This window comes from Cariama cristata, unplaced genomic scaffold (genome assembly GCF_000690535.1).
Source record: "Cariama cristata isolate BGI_N322 unplaced genomic scaffold, ASM69053v1 scaffold2799, whole genome shotgun sequence".
Lineage (NCBI taxonomy): Eukaryota > Metazoa > Chordata > Aves > Cariamiformes > Cariamidae > Cariama > Cariama cristata.
The window spans coordinates 49,840-69,379 of record NW_009633899.1 but is presented as its reverse complement, the minus strand read 5'-3'; the positions used below and the strand labels follow the sequence as shown (position 1 = coordinate 69,379).

The 19,540-nt window shown below is 39.5% G+C and overlaps 1 protein-coding gene across 1 annotated transcript in view; it reads left to right on the top strand.

The window, feature by feature from the left end:
- Positions 1-19,540, top strand: part of LOC104166848 (glypican-5-like) — a 118,428-nt gene that overhangs the window by 92,947 nt on the left and 5,941 nt on the right. Inside the window, exon 3 of the mRNA XM_009706939.1 lies at positions 15,276-15,406. Coding sequence (XP_009705241.1) covers positions 15,276-15,406 — 131 coding nt within the window. The remainder of the gene's footprint in view (positions 1-15,275; positions 15,407-19,540) is intronic.

Below are 19,540 nucleotides of genomic sequence, written 5' to 3'. Positions count from 1 at the left end.
GAGATGATTTCAGCATATTTTAATATCTAGTTCCAATTAGCTCAAAGCCAGACCAAACTGGGCCCCAAGTAAACTGGTGAGTGGACATCAGTGAAACTACTGGTGTTAAGTGTGAAATTCCACGCACATTTTGGAGTAGAAAGAAACTGTGCAGAAAGCAATAAGGAAATAAATGTTGGAATTTAAGAAATGGGAAATAAATTTTTTGTGATTAATATTTTACTCACTATTATGTGTTGCTGAGAGATGACAAGATTTTATAAGCAAGCTACTTGCCTGTATCTAGTCATGTTGCCTTATGAGAATCTGAAATTGAAGATGAAATTGTAACTAGGGTAGATTCTTTGTGTGGTAATGAAAAGATGTCAGGTAGATATATATTCCCTAGCTTTGGTTTTTCTGCAACCAGATGATGACTATTATCCTCACTGGTCTGCCAAGCTCTTGCTTCAAGAACTTGCTCCTAAATGAGACCTTAGGTTCTGTCTCAGTAGGTGCTGACAATTGAACTTTTAGCTGATTTATTTGCTAAATTTGGGAGAACGTACCACAGAATTTGCAAGATCAAAACATTGCTGGATGCTTTTTAGGTCAGTATTGTAGGGATCATACTTAAATAAGGAGGTCAAAGGAAGAAAGCTGAGCTGTGGGCACCAAGACACGAGAATGAAATAACTGTGCTCTCTCCAGTTTTGCATTAAGCCTCTACAAATGACAATTTAGTTGGATATGCCAGTGAAGATGTTGCGAAGAAAAAGGCGGCAAGTTAGGGCTTCCAAAAACTGTCAGTTCACAGAAAGTTACTTATGAAATTGAAACTGGTGCAAGCCGAGTGCTGCTGTGGAAGGTTGTGTGAGCGGGATGTGGGCCATTGGGGCATGAACACAGATGGAACCGTGTGGCAAGAGGAGAGGTGGTGGAACAGGCCCGCTGCTCAAAGAGTGTCTCTTGAGCACAGCATCCTGGTAGGAAGGGCAGGTCTCTTTGCAGCACAATACCTGTGGCACCTGTTTGCCTGCACATCGGGCTGCTACTATAGGTGGGAGCAGTGTGCTGGGTAAGTGGGAGATGCAGGTGCTGTGCTGTGGGAGTATGAGGACAGGGCAACCAAGCGGGTCCCATGCTTGGAGCATGCGACCTGACAGGTCTGCCCTTACCACACATGTGAGCCTGGTGTCATCTGACTGACAGTGCCGATTCACCAGCTCAGGCTGCAGGGCAGGGAATAGAGTTTGAGATTTAAGCTAAGCAACCTAAACAGTAAATTACTTTTGCCTCTTCCTTTGTTTTACATTGTTGTGGGCCTGCTTTTTGAGGGCAGTGTCTCTTGGCACTTACATTGAAAGGACCAGTGGCTTAATTTGGCTTCAGCTTGAGCCAGTAGTGCTTTCTTATGCTGGAGAAGAAGGGAAATTAAACTCTTCTCTAGTGCACTGAAGGAAGTAAAGAAATGCACGTTATTAATGAAAAACTGGGGTACATGTTTTGAAAAACAGATGAGCACAGACCATATAGCTCAAAGGAGCTGCTTCCAGTTCCTATTTTAGGCAAGTAAAACAATTATTTAATGAAACAAGTTTGTGTATTCAGGGCAGTTTAATTACAGCCTTAAACAATAAGTTGGGTTGCATTGATGATTGCCAACTCCTGTTGCTATGCTGGGCTGCTGGGTGGTCTTGGACATTAACTGAGTGCATCATGCCTCGGTTGTCTGCAGAGGCAGCCTTGGACCCACTAGGATGTTTGTGAGGCCATGCTCTTGTGAGATTTGTAGCACTATTCTGCAAATCTGCAAGTTTTAGGTAGGCAAGTATCTAATCATGCAGGCACTTTGCCAGAGCTTTTGGACTCAATGTGATTTAATTGTCAGAGAACTAAATTGGTTGTCAGGAGTTGGTCGGTTCCAAGCCTCTCCTGCGTGTTTTTCTCAGATTTGTTAATCTATCTGCCATAGCCTCCTTATCTGAAAAATGGGGATAAAAATAAAAAGTTACTGCCTACTGTGAGGCAAGGGCTGTAAAATGGGAAAGTTGCCACTCAAAGATGATAAATGCCACTCAAGACTGTAGCTGGAAGTGAGCAGGATACGTTGCAGAAGCGCAGTAGTCTCACCAACCACATAATTGTCCTATGAATGCTATGCTATACCATTGGTTTGCAAGTAGGTAGGCAAGTTTCAGTAGGGAACTTCTACTGTGCATTTTGATAGTGTGTTTTGTTTCATTTTGTTGTGTTTTTTTTTTTTTTTCAATTGTTATTCATGAGCTATCAGAGTTTAACTGAGTTATTTTCCCTCCTGAAATTGAAATTTCCTTTTCTTTTCTTTTGGAGTGCTTAGAATGTGTGTTGAATGATAGCAGTTTGACTACACTGAATTCCCATCGGTCTTGGTACTTCTCTTCCTTACAGTTTTTATCTGGTATTTTGGCATTACAACAGTGGCTTAAGCCCTCAGTGTCCTATAGGGAAGGGAAGCCCTGTGTGCCTTTTAGACATGGCAAACAAAAGGGCTGAATCTTAATCTTTTGTATTGTTGACTTCAACAGATATGAGAGAGTCTTTAGTGTAAGTACTTGAACATTGAAGAAAGTATAGATGTTTGTAGACACTTAAGTACCTGTTGTTTTCTCCTGCTTTGGGTGCTTGCTTGGTTTGGGTCCCTTTCTGAGGTATCTTGTGCTGCAATTAAGGATCCGCAAGTCCAGCAGGGACATCCACATCTTAAATTGCCTGCTCTTAAGTATCTTCTGGGTAGGAGAAGGGTGTTGTTTACCCTTAGGTGATGTTTACCAGAAGTCACAAAGGAAATTAAAAAAGTGAATTTTCAGAATCATAGATTAGTTGAGGTTGGGAGAGACCTTGGGGTGTCATCTAGTCCAACCCCCCCTGCTGAAGCGAGGTCATGTAGTGCCCAGAACTGGGCACAGTATTCTAGGTGTGGCCTTCCCAGTGCTGAATAGAAGGCAAGATCACCGCTTGTCCTAATATAGTCCAGGTTACCATTAGCCTGCAGCTCTAGGTCATGTTGCTGGCTCAATTAAAATTTTGATACCCAATCCTGTCCCCTTTTGCCGCATTTTTCCCATGCAAATTCAGCTTCTGTGCTGAGAATCACTATTTTGTCAGCTTTCTGCATACACTCAGTGGGCTTTAAATCTCCACACATGTTCACTGTGCTGCTTTTTATGTAATATGATACATAATGTGCTGCTTTACTGCATGGTTGATGAAGCATGATTGATTCTTGGCAGCATTGCTAACACTAATTCAGCATGTTGTCAGAGCTGGTAACTCATATCCAGTCAGTTACCGGCAAAAGGTGAATAGTTTTTGTTAAATGGATGCAGTCACAGTTATTAAAGTGACTGTGTAACTTGCTGTTGGCTATGCCTGAAGTCCCTGCTCAAGTTTGTCAATATTTGAGTAAGATGTAGCACTGTAAAAGGACACTTATTTTGGATTATTTGGAATGTGTTTTTAAAAGTTAAAATGTTAAGTTTTCACTACCCTCTAGCTCAAAAACAACCTGTCTGATTTCCTTCATATTTTCTAGGATTATTTCTCTGAGATTTTATACAAAGTCCAAGAAATTTCAAACGAAAAGAAAGGCTATTTTTTGTTTGCTCTTGTTGCAGAGCTTCATCAGAAATGGATCAGACAAGCACATGAATGGATCTCAGAAGTTTCAATGTGCCATCACTGAGGAAGTGGTTTCTAGACTAAGAAATAATGGCAAGAATTCTTGGCTAGATATAACAGTTTAAAGTGGATTCTTCTGTTGGCTTTGCTTTAACAAAGCAGGAATCAGAAACAGTCTGGAATGAAAAAGGCCTGACAACCATAAATGAAGAGTCATGGTCTTGGATCTGAAAACGAGCATCTATATTCCTTGTTTTCAGCTCTGTTTTCATATTGTTCCTCTTCCCTAACACCAAGCTGCCATAATGGTACCATTCCAGCACTCTAAGTATAGTCAAAATGAATTCTGCAGAGAGCAGGCAGTTTAAGATGGTGCTTTCTTGAGACTGTTTCCTTTATTTATCAATTGGCCTTTGACTCTTTAGTTGAAAACAGAGTGCACGTAGTAGTAAATGAATTGTGCGTAATGCCTTGCTAGAAGGATCTCTGTCTTGATGAAATTCAAAGGTATAGTCTTAAAGGTCTGATTTGCAATTTGGACTTAAACTTGCAGATTTAGTATCTTCGTCTAGTTTCAACTGCAGAAATACTCAACCAGTAAAATGACATTAATGGTTTAATAGCCCTAAGTAGACTCACACTAATCCATCACTGTAGTAAATCCTGAAAGCACCCTTCCTTTCTCCAAGTATATAAGGTCGGAATCTGCCTGCCACGCAGGTTTAGAAACCAAAAGCCTGTTGATGCCAGTGAGGCCTGTCCAAATAGATGTGATGATGCAGGCCCTCAGGAGAAGGCAGGGTTTTGCTCTCTGTGCAGGGTCCCAGTCCTCTTTGACAGTAAAACTCCTAAGAACTTCTGCCTGAGGTCCTAAGGTAAAGGGAAAAACCAGCTATTTTGCTACCTGCTATAAGCAACACACCACTACTGTGTTAGAGGTGATTTCCTTGGGAGGCAGGAGAGAAGTCTTAGTACTTGCTTATAAATGTAATGTACTTGCCTCAACATGAAAAATATCTTCTAAATATTTTAAACAAGGGTGACTGCTTGTGCCCCTGGTAATTGTACTACATACTATTACTACAGGTCTTGAATAATTACTTGAGTCTTCAGTGTCATCTAAAATTACTTATTTGTGTTCAGAAAAAAAGGCACAGGAAAACATTGATTTTGATGGCAACTGTCAGCAAATCATAACTGAAACTCCGTATCTCATGAAAGAAGAATTGAATGTGTTTACCAGCCTTTTGTAATTATTGTATTCCTGTTACATATGATATGGAAGGTCATTCTGACCTTCTTTGGAGGTCTTGACATTGTTATTGACATGTTTATTTAGTGATTGCATAAACTTACAGCATTATTTCAGCTAATATGGCAGTGTGAAAGTATAATGGCCTTCTGACTTCCTACATATTTTTGTTAGGTCCCTTTCATAATCTCTTTTGGAATAGAAAGTTCAGGCATTTTACCTGTCCAACTAAATGCTTGTAGTAATGATGAACAGAAAAAAAGTCTTGGAAGGATTTAAAAATTTTGCTGAAAGTTGGTGTTCGCCTACTCTTGATTACCATTTTTGGCCAATGTTTTCAGGATAGGTATATTGGTGCTCTTAAATATGTACAATATACATGACTCTTCTTGTATCTTAAAATCTGGATCACATTTGCGGCATTAGCCAGCCCTAATGGGATGCTGTCTTCCCTGTTAATATCCCCCTGAATGTACTGAGATGTCAGTTTTAAGTAACGTATGTAGTTTTTCTCAAAGATTTGGAGTAAACTCTTTTACTTAGGGAATGTTTCCTCCATATATTTTCCTGAAACTTCGTTCTTGGGATATATCTGCCTGCAGAGAAAGGGGGGATTTTGACCAGGACCTGTCAAGCCTGTAAGCCTGAGGTCCCTTCTCTTCTGTGTGGACATTCTGCCTGTCCCTTCACCACCTTGGGGCTTGTCCCCGGCTTGTACAACCATGCTTTCAAGCACCCTGCAGAGGAAGAGGGACCCACACAGAGTACACAATGGTTTTGAGAAGCATTTCAAGTTGTCTGAGAGCCTGAAGTACAAACAGTTATGTGGTTTATTTGCATAATTGGATATCTAATTAATGTAATCTTTTACATACACCAAATCAGTGTAAATAATGGAGTAAGCAAAAATGAATCTTGTTCTGTGTTGCTGTCCATTGCCTTCTTTTGGATAGTCTGCATAATGCCAGCCACATGAAAACTACTGCGAAGCAACTCTGTTTGCATTATATTAAGACTAGAGACAACATTTCAGTTGAAAACTGTGTTCAGAACAAATATACCAAAAGGCCTGCTAGGATGATTGTTTTGGTTGTCTGGGCTTGTGCCTAAATACCTGAGTGGTGATGCTCACCTATGAAAGTGTGTTGAACTTGAAAATGAAGCTGAACTGCATGCTCTGAGGATTATGTGACTAAGTTATCCATGGATTAGATCTGGCTCATGTTCCTAGTAATTCATTACACATTTTCGTTTGTTTATATATGAAGAATGAGTGTTTGCAGTCAACTTGACCAGTTATTGAAAACCATTCCTGCAATTCTGTTGTAATTATCACTGCAATAACTGTGTATTGAGGAACATAAGGCTCTAGCTGGGTCAGACTAATGGTCTGTTCTATCCAGTTGTCTTTGGCAATACCAAAAGGAGATGCTGTTTAGGGAAAAACATTCCCTCTTTCAGTAGCCTCCCCTTCATGTTGATTCATTATGTCACTGGGCCACCTTGTGAATTCTGCTGCCAGGCAGCTGAAACTCACTAAAACCAATGGGACTGACAATGTTGGCAGGGTGATCAGACTAGCTGTGTTTAGTGAAAAGGGCCCTGATCTTGTCTCGGAGAGCTCTTGGGTATCATCAAGAAGTAAGGTATGGATCAACATTGCTAAAGTTAACTTGAGAAAAAAATGGCTTATTTATAGCTCCTTATGTGACTGTCTTCTGCTCTGGCTTAAAGCAGTGATATGCTTGATTTTGACTAAAGATATCTAGGGAGGTACCTGAGTCTAAGAAAAGATGTTCTTCTCCAGAATTGCCTGTGCCAGCTGGTGACCTGCCCGAATCATGGGTACTGTCCCTTCTGCTTGTCTGTCCTCTGCTGCTAGAGGTGGGCAACAGCCCTCAGTGCCGTTGGTGACGGAGGTTTGTCTAACGGAGTCAGCTCAAAATGAGCTTTATTAGCCGAGCTGAACCCTGATGCCGACGCTTGGCTGCTTTGAGAGCAGAAGGCTCAGGAACATCACCATTGGGTGGGGGGACTGCCTTTGCACTGGGAACCACCCTGGGCTAGGGGCTTCTGTCTGCAGGGATAACTGTGGTGCTTTGGTGTGTAGTCTGTACAATGCTTGTGTGGCAGGGGAGCCCTAGAAGGATATGAGTGTGTTTTCCTTGGGGTGTGTGTGTATATATATGTGTGTGTGTGCATTTGTAAGATGTGTGATCTTTCTTCTCTACTTTTTGTACTGGGTTACTGAACCTTTGAAGAACAAACTATGAAGGATTTTTCTTACATCTTAAGCTTGCAGCAATAAAAGAAATTCCAGTAATATTTTGATAATGGCTTTCACTTAAGCATGGGAATGAACACTAAACACAACACGCAATACCATTTTGATATACTGTAATTAATTTGAAAAGCGATAAAAGGGAAATTCAAATAAAATATTTTAATTGATTTTCTTCTTATGTTATCTTTAAAGTTACCTAATTTTTCTGAGAGCTTTTAAAGTGACTCAGTTGGATTGATTCCCAATGGAATTTTCCTTCCATAGTAGATTGTTGTAATTAATTATAAAATTGAGCTTAACCTTTCTAGGTTGTCAATATCTAAGGACAAATGTTACAATGAACAAAGGCCAGAAAAGATTAGTCCTGAATCTTGGAGGTATTGGAGGGGAGGAGGGGAGCTGTCATTACCTCTCAGGTGCTGTGCATATTTTGGTTTGTCATTATAAATGATTACTGCTTTTCTTTTCAGCTTGGTAAATATATATACAATTTGAACAAAATTGTTTTAAAAAAACTTAACAAAATAGACAATGTTATTGACTTATGTGTGCTTAAAAGATTTTAACAAGTGGAGATAAACCATGGATAGTTTGATATCCTGACTAGTGTATGCAATTTTAAAAGCCAGTGAGAGCAGAAGAGAATGTCATTGTAATTTATGGTGAAAATTTGTTAGATGTAAGCTGTATGGAATTCTTGAAATAGCTGATATTGTCTAAGGTATTTCCTTATTTTATGTTTTTCCAGAAATCCTCAACTACTATCCCTGTGAATAAAATCTGTATGTATGCATTCAGAAGCAGGCTTCATGGTGTGCCCAGTTGCTTGGCTCAGTGCAGATAATCTAACCACTCTTTCTTAACAGTGTTGTAAAATAAGGCACCAAATTCTTGTTACTCATCATTTGCATTTTTTATTTGGGAAAGGACCTTGTAGAATTTGATTCATTTGAGTAGCTGCTGCAGAATTTGACCATTGTGTGTGACCAGTGTTGATGCCTGAAAGGATGTCTCTTCTGCAGACAGAACCTACAAAGGACAACAATGTTGCTTCACACAAGCACAAAACCTCCTAATGCGGCACTTTTCTCTTTTCAAGAACCAATTTCAGGGCTGTTTGCAGAATACTACTGCTACTCCGCTTTTGCTGAACACTTGTCTTTCTCAATACACCTAGTAGCCTGGAAACTTGCCCTTCTTGGTTTGTGGCATAGATGAACAGAGTCTTTGAGTTACCCTTTTTATAAGGGCATCCAGGAGTACTGCTTGGCCTTGGAATACCTCAGGCTGGATGCTCAGAAATATGTAAGAGAAAGTTGATTGCAGCTGTGTAAATTATTCTATAAATTCTATATGCTTGAAACATTCCTCTTTTTGACTTGAAGCTTGTGTGAGTTGACATCCTATGCCATATTGAAAATCCCTATGACTAATTAATTCTACTTCTCCCCATGTATTCCTCTTTATATGTAAAACGGCAGTGCATTTCTGAGTTTGGAATGGGGTGCTTGGGACTGCACACATGCTCCTAGTCCAACTCCATAGCTGGCTGAACCTACCATGCAGTCAGGGAGGTTGTCTTTCTTGCTATTGCTCGTTAAAGAGGAGGCAATAACCAGGTGTTTCCTTAAGGAAGACATTACAATTTGCAGACTTTTGTAAGGATACATGTTCTCCAGTCAAAAGACCTAGGAATCATTTCAGCTTTGTGATTTCTATCTGCCTGTTCTATACTAGTGTGGCAGCTTTGTTCCTGTTCTGGGCAAATGCTTCTCTAGCAACTGTGTTATATGGCTCAAGTATGACTGGTCTCTGATTTTCTTTAATCCTTCCTTGGCCCTGAAATGGCTGCCTGAAGTTTATAGCCTGCATTTTTAACCAGGGAATTTATTAGAGCTTTCTGGATAGACTGATTTCAACTTTTTGAGACTAAGTAACCCTTACACATTTTTTTCCTTTTTGTATGGGGGATATAGTGCCGGAGAAAAAGTGTGAGGGTCTTAAACTATAACTTCTTGTCAAACAAGTCTGTAAGCTGACATCTGAATTTTTTGTAGTTACTGTTTCTAAACCTTTTGGAGACAGTAGGTACTTTCAGCATTAGCACCTGTGACAGACATTCTTAGTTAGGGAGAAGCAAGAGATGGTCTCAGAGTTTGGTTGTTGAGGTGCCTCATCCCTGTGCACTTGTACAGGGGGCAGGGTTTCCCTGGCTTTGGGTGCACAACAGTAGCACACCAAAGCATGTAAGATCATTGAAATAGACGGGGTTAAGTTTGGGAAATGATGATAATTTCAGCACCAATTAATCCATGCCAGTTATGTTAAATAGTGTTCCATTACTTCTGCATTCTTGCTAAGACAAGACTACTTTCCTGTTGATTTTGTGTGATTTTTATAAAATTATCAAAATTTTTTATAAAAATACCAGAATGATCTCTATCTCAATCTCTTTGTACTTGTTCATCATTTTTCAGGATATGCCTATAGTTTCTTCTTGTTTCCTCAGAATATGAGCTCTTCCTTTTACAGAACTGTAGTTTATTTCTGGCACACTTGTATCTTGATTCCAAAACTGAACCTAGAAATATTGCTGTAGTTCAAATCACTTGATTAAGGCCAGGTATTTCCAGAGGCAGCAGAGAACACACAGAGCCTCCTTTCTTGTGGATTTAAATTCCATGGCTGAATTCTTTGATGTCCAGGTGTCAACTCCAACAGAAGGTTTTTCTGCCCCTGAGAAATTCATAATGCTGCTTTCCTTGGAGGAATCTCTAGTATCTAGTAATGGTCAAATTCTCCAACTGCCAGTTTTTAGAAGATTTGTAGGAAATTAATTTACATTAAACTATCCAATAGATTCAAGATGAGAGAGAGGAGAATGTTTCCCTCCTGAGTGAAATACAACATATTCCTGTAGGAAAATGAACTAATAATCCCATAGTTTGTTTATGTATTGATGACTTTTGCTTCCAGCAAAATGCTGCATTTGTAATAGGTAACATAGTCCGTAAGAGAGAGTGTGTTTAAAAGGCAGCAAGAATCAAAGGTTATTTGCTCTATTCTCAGAATGATCTTTCTTATTTTCTCTTTATTGCCGCTTCATTGAGTGCAAGATTTTGTTCAATAAGCTGTAGACAGTGGCAATGAGCAATAATGGGCTTACATTTTATCAAATGTGCTGCCACTCATCTTTTGAAGCTTGGAAATTAGCATTTTACAACAGTACTATAGTAGTAGCTGACAGCCAGTCCAAAGGACAGGATTCTGTATTTACATAACAAACTTTGGTTGGTGGCTTGGTCAACAAAAAATAACAAACAAGGTATCTGTTTTTGTCTTGTGCCATCGGTAATCAAGTGACAAGGGTATGTCTGACCCAAAGGAAACAATCTCATGGTGAACATGCAAGTCTGAAAATTCAGACCCAGTTTCCCTGTAACTCAGTGTTTCTTGCTTTCCTCACTTCAAATTTGGCAGTTGAAACCAGCAAACTCCAATTCTGATTTGAAATGCATTTGTGGCACATGAGTTGTAGGGTACAGCTGTGCTGATGCCTGCACAGCCATCGGGGAATCTGGGCTGAGGGCTGTAACTTGTCAGAGGGGTTCAGCCAGGCGCTGGGTTTTTGCAGACCTGAATTGGGTTGTGGGTCTGGGGGGTGGAAATCTGCTGGAAAACGTGTTAGCATTTTTATAATAACGCAAAGCCCAATCAACTAGAAAAATCTTGTATTTTAAAATACTAAACTTCCTGCTACAAAGTCAAAGAAAATTACTGTTCTGAACTAGCGAAAAGGTCTCCTGCTTTAGAGAGATAAGATTCTCTTGGTATCTAGAAGGGCATGACATTTTTCCCTTGTTTGATTATATTAGGTATATTAAATATGACCTCAATGTTTAATGTTGCTCAAGCTGCAAGAGTTCAAATGATTTTTGGAGAAGTTTTTTTTTCTATTTATTTTGTTAAGCCTCTGCAATAATTGTAAATAGTCATTCTTTTAAAGAACAAATAGTAAAAGGTCAAATAATCCATACATATATGGCTCTGTATTTCATTACAAAGGAAATTTCACAGGAGAAGAAATGTAGCTGTGGTTGTTAGATATTTAAGAACCATTGGTGTATGAGTAAAAAAAGCTTTAATCCATAGAGGAACATATAGACTTGTGAAACATTATTGATAATTTGGAAGATAATGAGGTATGAGGAATACTAGTTTTCAGCTATAGGGGTTCACTGTTAGAAAGCAGACTTGATTAAATATCATCAAAGAGACAAGAGGAATGACCTTGGTGGTGTTATAGATAATGAGGGAGGATTTTCTATCAGTTTGTAATTTAAGATTGACAGACTTACTTTTAAGTTTAAAAATCAAAGTAGTAAATGAGCTTAGTCATTCTTTCTGTTGATTCCTGATTATTCTGAGTAGTACAAATTGAATTTAGGAAAAGAGCAATGAATTTTCTGTGTCTACTAATTTCTGTTGAATTTTACCACAGCTATCTCCAGTTCTTTGCAGCTAATGTTTTGTGGTTCTCTTGCCTTTCACAGTATTTGATATTTTTTGTTATTGTGTCAAATTCTAATGTTCAGTGTCAGTAGAGGAATGTTAGCTTCTCTTTAAAAATAAATAAATAAAAAATCACTTAGTCTACACTTTGAGATAACTTGGAAGCAGTATGTCACACATACAATTAAAAAAATATTTAAAATCCCAGTCGCCCTTTTTTAGTAGTGCTATTTTTCCTTTGGGTGCTGAGACTTGATTTATGAGCTCTGAGTTAAACTGACAGAGCAGTTGTCTGCTGCCATTAGGATGGGAGGGAAGCCCTCCATGTTCCTTACTGTTGCTAACAGACAGGTAATTTGTAGTAGTAGATTCCAGTGGTTGCAGTTCCAGAAAGCACTTTTTTAAACACTTTTTTTATTTACACAACATTAACTCATTTTTCGTAAATGTCCTAGCTGGAAGTTTGAGATGGTTTTCTGTACATGAGTGTTCTCATTCTTGCCATCAACTTTGTGATTGCCAAAAATAGCTAGTAAAATTCAGCCTTTTCTCTTTATTTTGCAGAAAAAATACACATTTTAGTGAGATGTCAAAATTAGTCCACATAAAAAAAAAAATTAGGTTTCTGTTTAACTCATCCAAAATCTGAAACAAATATGCCAAACAGGGATAACTCAAGAGCCATGGGAGACAGTCTCTTGGGAGGGAGTTTGGTCTTTGCATCCAAAGGTCTAGGGTACACCCCCATTCATGGGCATAAGTTTTCAAACCACCTGTACACGCCGTGGGAACCGTGGGGGGGTGAAATCCTCCATCCTTGCTGCCCTGAAGAGGCTGGGAATGAAGAAAATCTGGTGATCCATGCTAACTTTGAAGAAGCGTCGTGCTGGAAGGGGTGGGAAGAGAAGAGGGCTGTTGAGCTGCCAGCCTGGGCCTGCTGGAACTGCCCAGGCCCCTGCGGCACAGGGAGAACCAGCCTGGGGAGCTGGGTCGGGGCTGAGGGCTGTTGGGCTGAGCTGCGCAAGGAGACCAGGGCGTTGACTGCAGATAGAGCAAGCTGTGGTCTGCCATGGGCCCCTGTTGCGACACTGGAGGAGAGGTCACTTTGTGCTTCTGCACCAGTTTCCCCTAATTTTTTGTTCCTTCAAGTGTCAGACGCTGTCTGAGAGGGAGTGCCTCATACTACTTTTTTTCTTCGCAGTAAAACACAGTCCTGATCTCAGCTGAGACATTTAAGAACTACTGATATTACAAATAATATATCATTATTGTATCTTCCATCTTGTTAATCTGACTTCAGATTAAAATGCCTGTGCAGTCGTTTAAATTATGGAGCATTACTAGTGTTTCTTAGCATATTAATGACAAGAAAGGCACTAAGAAGCCTGCATGACAAAACCGTGTGAATGTGATTTGCCTTTTCATTTAATGAATTACTTTCTTTTTAATGGAGTAGAACTGGTTAAAATTTTCCACTGAGAAATATTTTTTTCCTTAGAATAATGTGGTTTTGTTTGATATGCAGGAAACTGTTATTACTGGTTAAAAAGAAAACCCCAAAGTTAAGGTTTGGCTTAGAAAATACTGAAACTTCTGGAATTTAAAAGGTAGTTTTATTTCTGTGTATCAAAAATACAAATCAAAACCAAGTGAGTATTTTCATTTGGATCCTTAAACTATTGATTTGCAACAAAAATGATGACTCTAAATCTCTTTGAAACTTCTTACAGGAAAAACAAAAAACTTGGAGTTCTTCATTGCTTATGTATATGAGAACCACATTGCTTTTCCAAACAGCTCTGGTGTTAGCTGGTTAAACCTGTCTTAAATCCATAGTGACTAGATTTGAGGTGTATGTAATTTGAAGACATGAACTTTAGTGACATGATGTAATCTAAGATGGATTTTGCAGAAACCTATGCTGGGAATTTGGGTCTGCGTGCTGTAGGAGACCTGGGAAACCTGGGGCACAGGAGAGAGAGCATCCTGTGCAGGAATGTGATCCAGCTGTGTTTATACCCTTTGTCTAGCTCCAGAGTTCAAAAGATATTTTTGTTTTATGTTTTCATTTGCATAGAGTGTTTTTTTCTTTTCAGAAGTTTAGAAGGGACTGAAATAGATTATTTTATTTTATTACTTTGTGTTTTAAAACAATACTGTGCTAGTCCCTGGTGAGACCGGAACAGTATACACAGTGTGTGGTGTTGAGGGAGGCAGCTGGCTCCTGCTCTGACTGCTAGAGATGTGTCAGGTTTAATCCAGTATGCTCTCATTCAATTGCTCCAGTTTTAGGTTCTTCACAGCATATTATACTGGACCAGGCAGTAGCTCATACAACTAAAGTTGATGTTAAGTGCCATGCCTATATGGCTTCCAACTTTTCAAGTTCAATTGGCCTGTTTTTTTCAGAGGAAAATGTCTTAGCTTTATATAGCAGTAGTTTTCCTGAAGGAAACAGGCTAAAGTAGAGAAAATTGTCCTGTATGCACACTGATGGATACAACATAGTGGTGCAAGGGACCTAGAAAAGTTATTTTAAGTTGTCTGTGATCTGAAAAATTCAGTAGATAGGCAGTTGTGACTCAGTAAGGGTTTTAAAGATGCAGTAAAATGCACAGACCAGCAAGAATCCATCTCGCCCTGGTTATAATGGAAAGCTGAAGAAGGGATACCAAATTCAGTGCTGTGTGGGATGATGGATTCTGTGTGATTAAGGCCTCTGGTGGTACCATGTCCACAGTAGGATTTCCTTTGCCGTCTTTTTGTGTTTGCCTAAGGATTTAAGTGTAGGTGAAAACATTACAGATTACTTATTTGTGGATTGGAAAGGGAAGAGGTTTGTCTTACTATTGTCACTTAAAGCTGTTACAGCAAATGACTGTGGCAGGATGCAGGAGTAGTGTCAGATCCACAGTGCACAGAGGATAAACACAAGCTTGCTTTGTCCTGGTCTTGTATTAAATCCCCTATGAGAGATTTCAGGAAGGGCAATAAGGGCAAATAGCTGAGCGATGTTAGTGTTCCAAACCCAGGATCCAAAAGGCTCTGCTGGTTCCCAGGGCTAGAAATTATCTTTCCATTCTGTTTTGTCCAAGAGAGGACTTTATCGACAGTGATTTGTTGATGCCAACTTCTTTTGCTCATTTCCTTGTTTTGAGGGAACATTGTCTAGTTAAAGGCTGGAAGACTCAGGTGTCTTCTGATTACAAGCCCCTTCAAACACCGAATAGATTCTGCTCTGTATACAGGGCAAATGCTCCACCAAAATCTGTGTACCTTCAAACTCCAGGTAGTTTTCTAAATAAAAGTTTGGTTGGCAACACTTCCGTCAGTCACCTGTGTCCAGATATCCAGTGACAAATCCATGACTGTTAACTTTCTGGTAGCAGTGCTCTTTGCCTCCTAATTTGCTCATTCTTATGCAGTGGACTATTTTCCAGGTCCTGGAAAGAAGAATCCTTTCTTTCTCTCGCCTAGACACCTCCTCTTGCAGTGAACACTGACTGCAAGGAACAAGCAGACTTTTGGGCAATTGTGAATCAGTTTCTCCATTCAAACTCGATTTTCTTTTCCCTTCCTTTCATACAGGTTGATAAAGTGTGTGGACAGCCCAAACAACAAGAAGGGAACCTGTCAGCAGACAATATAGTGCCAGTGAAGGAAGCAACTGAAACCCAGAAATTTGTGATGGCTCACGCTAGTCTGAACAACAAAAGAAGGTAACCCTAAGCAACAGTTGTTTTGAAATAATCTCTGTGCTCACAATTTGTGTTAATGGTTCTTTGCACCGTAATGTTTAAGCTAGAGCCAAAGTTCTGCCACCTTGTCTGTGTGCTATCCAGCCGTTGCCATCACTGACAGTTACACAGATGTCTTTGTGGTATTATGTTGCAGGTGTCTCCAAGAAAAGCTTTTTACAGGCCAGACTTGATGTCATTCCTTAGCACTAAGGTGTTCATTATTTCCAGAACCTTTCAGTGAAAATGATGAAAGCTTTTCCTCAACAAAATCTGAGTAATTTCCACACTTGAGTCTAAGTTACTTAAAATACAAGTGCCTGGGTCTTTAAGGACTTGAGCCTATCCAGGGGCAGAGGTGGGAAGGAGGAAGGGGTGCAAAAGAAAGATTAATTGCCCTGACACAAAGTCAGTCCCTCATTTCATAGGGCTGGGGAGGAGAAATAAGATCCCTTGCAATCTCCGTGATTTGTTACGTAACAGAGCAAGAGCAGAAGCATTTATGTTTAGGCATATTGTGTCCATCTTGGCTTCTGTTCTTCAGCTGCATGCCAGTTGACACACTAGGCAGCTGAATTACTGGCCCTGGCATGAGTGTCCCTGCTCCCCGATCTCCTATTCTTTCTTTCACTTTCCCTCATGTAGCTCCTGGATTGGTTTTCTGTAAATTGTAAGTGGGGAGGGAAGGATGTCTTTGCAATCCTACTCATGATACATAAGTAGATATCAAAGCTAACTGACCATAAAAATCGCAATGACATATTTCTGGCTAACATGTTCTCTGTAATGCCACTATTAATCTGGAACAACTTCAGTAAAGTGAGTGGGATCATGCTGGGCTTACACTTCTACCTGCGAACAGTATCTAATCTGCCAAGGGAGTCCACGTTTATCTCTGTGTTGGATAGGTGGATGACAGACAGCAATATTAAAATTTCCATAGCCTTGATTCTGGAGTTTGAGTTGTGCAGATGAGATTTTTATCCAGTTCTATTTTAATTCTCATCTAAACTTGCATGAATGAAACAAATGCTGCTTTAAAAGATAAAAGTAATAGCAGCAAGCTAAGGGGGGTTTTTTTGAGTGATAGCGATATTTTTATCCCTTTGTAATTTAAAATCAAAACACAACAGTTTGTGCTGGTGCTTGGAGCTAATCAGTTTTACCATGCAAATCTGAGAAAAGAGCATTAAGGAAATTAAATTAATAAATTCAACAGTAATAATCCAACAAACAGTTGTAGTACAATTAACGAAATACGCTTTTAAAAACACAGAGCCCTAGGCCATCTTCTATATAACTCATCAGCTTTACTGGGACTTATACTCTGGCAACCAAAAAGGTAGAATTACCAACCTATTAACAGGTAACCTCTTAAACAGATGCAAATTGGTATCTTTAATGACATAACAGCAATTCTTTCTCACCTGAGGATCTGCTCCCTCCCCTTCCCAATCATCTAGAATTCTTTGGATATTGACCTTTTAAAATACAAGACCTGTGGATAGAAAATAAAATATACTAAAACTAATATACTGTAGATTAGACAGTTTCACAAAATTGGTCTGTGCACTGAAAAGTAATTTGTCAAAAAAAATCCAAACTAAGACCATCCTTACATAATTAGCATAAAACATCACTGAAATACAGTGTTGATGGATATTGTGGAGAGCCTATGCACCAAAAATGAATGATGGAGCTGTGCCATAATTAGTAAGAAGTGGAGAATATTTTTAAATTTTCCACAACTTCCTATAAAACACATGGCATAAGGCTTGTACTTTGCTTCTTGGAAATGATTGTGAAACAGTAAATAGAGTGAAATACACAGTGGTTGGCTTACATCACTGAGTTGTTTATCATATATCATTTAATCACATATGATATCAATAAAAAGCAATTTTAGGTAATAAAATTTTACAATGGATGGGTGAAATCATTCCTGTAGTGGGTTGTGTAAAACACACTTAGAATGACAGATCACTGCTACAGGGGTTCTAGATTGAGAGTAATTACTTGAATCTTTTTTGGTGCTCTGGCCATTTATAAAATGACGAGCAATAACATCAGCTGTCTGTCAGTTTAGGTACAGGGTCACACAGGGAATTGGCCCAACTGAGTGTGTGTATCTGGTCTGTGTAGGAGACACCCCTCCAAATGATCCTTGATTCAAGGGGAATTGGAACATGACTCCTGCCTTTTAGAATAAGGAAAGAAAGAGAGCAGTTGGAATGAGCCAGCACTCCCAAAGTAAACAGAAAAGCTGTGGCTCATTCCCTTAACGTGTCGGAGTATTCCCAAGCTCAAAAAGAAGGACCAGTCTGGTTAGCACATCTGTAGGAGAAACCACAATAAAGTGGCCTCTCATCTCTTCTGTAGTACTTGCTTAGAGATGCCCTTAAAAACATAGTGCCAAACGGCTTGTGCCTACCTAGGTATGTTTGCTCCAAAGATATTACATCTTTGCAAAGCCAGTTGCAAAATCAAGCTCCTTTTCCAAAGAGTTTGAGAACCTCTGGTTTCGGCTGTTCAACAGAGCCAAATCTGCTTGTGCAGTTGAAAAGTGGGGCTCTTAAGATGGTGTCTCTTTGCGTGATGTCTGTCTTCTGGGTGTGTTTTTTCTGAGTCTGGCTGGAGGCAGTCCTCCTCACTCTCCGCTGTTCTGCACAGCATGGTCCTGCATGGTCCCTGAATTCACACGGCAACTGGATCCTCTTTTGCAGTAGTTGAACCCTTTTCTGCTCCTCTTACTCTCATGGGTTCCGGGGAGATTTCCCATCTTTATTTTCCTCTGCATTCCATTCCTGCATATTTTTTGTTATGCAACACTAAGTGTCAGGGACAGTACCATAAGAAGCTGAAACTTGAATAAATGTTATATGATCTTGTAGGAAACCTTTTCCTCTGATTAAGCTGAAAAGCATAGATTTGATTATTAATTTCTCTTTTTTGCATTACATAATCATACTCAGGGATTAACTGAAACTGGCAGCATTGCTGCTGTAGTCATTTCTTAATGTGGGGTTTACTATAACATGTAGTAGAAATGACAAGAAAATTGAAACCGTATGGTGGTACAGGGAATGTACATGGCAAGTACAGAGTCTCAATCAGTAAACTGGAATGTTATTGCTGAGTTCAGCACAAAGTACTATTCTGGTCAGAGTCCAGACTCCTAGCAAAGTTAATACCTGCCTTTTAGCGTGTCTGCTGCATGCTGTATTTCAAACCACTAAACATAGACTGGTTACAGATTTGTGTATAAAAACATGATGTTGAACAAAGAACTCTAACATGATGTTAGGTCTCTAATTGGAGGAGGTGGGCTTTGAAATGATATTTTGTTGAGATTTCTTTGTTATACTGTGAACTTTTACAGATCTTTTATACTTCTTAAACAATTTTGAGTTTCTTTGGGAATGTTTGAAGTCAATAGCGTCTATTTTATTTTAAATTAACTATCTATTGGGTCAAACATCACATGATTTTATTAAAATTTAAGTATTGAAGTGCTAGTACAAAAGAGATTATTAATGCCAGATGCAAATTAACTTGCTGTGGAAATGAATCAGACATTTCTGACTGACTGGCCAAGACAGAAGTTTCAGCAGGTCCAGATTTTCCCTGTAACAAATTTTCATTTCCTTTTTTGACTGGCTGTGTTGGAATCCCTACTTCAGTGATGGCAGGTGACACTTGTCTGGTGATCAGTGCAGGTCCATCCTCTCCTGTGGCCACCCCTGCCCTTAGCTCCCAGAAAGTACGACGGCAAAGCTGCCATCATCTGGGTGTCCTCAGAGCTGCTGGAGGTGGTGCTTGCTCTCTCCAGTAAGAGTTAACTGGATCAGCGTGCACTACTCTAGCTGTTGCCATTACTTTATACATGAGAGTACAGGTGTAAGAAAGAGCAGAATGTGGTATCAAATCATGTAGGTGGAAAATTGCATCATGATGTTAATGTTAAATACAATGTTTAATGTTCATTAAAAGACCTCAGGATATTGGTTCCACAAAATGCATTTGCACTAGATAACTACTAGGATTATTTCTACAGTTCTTCCTCCAATATAACCTTAGAGCCTGTCTCTCCTGTATTCACACCCCACCCCCCCCCCC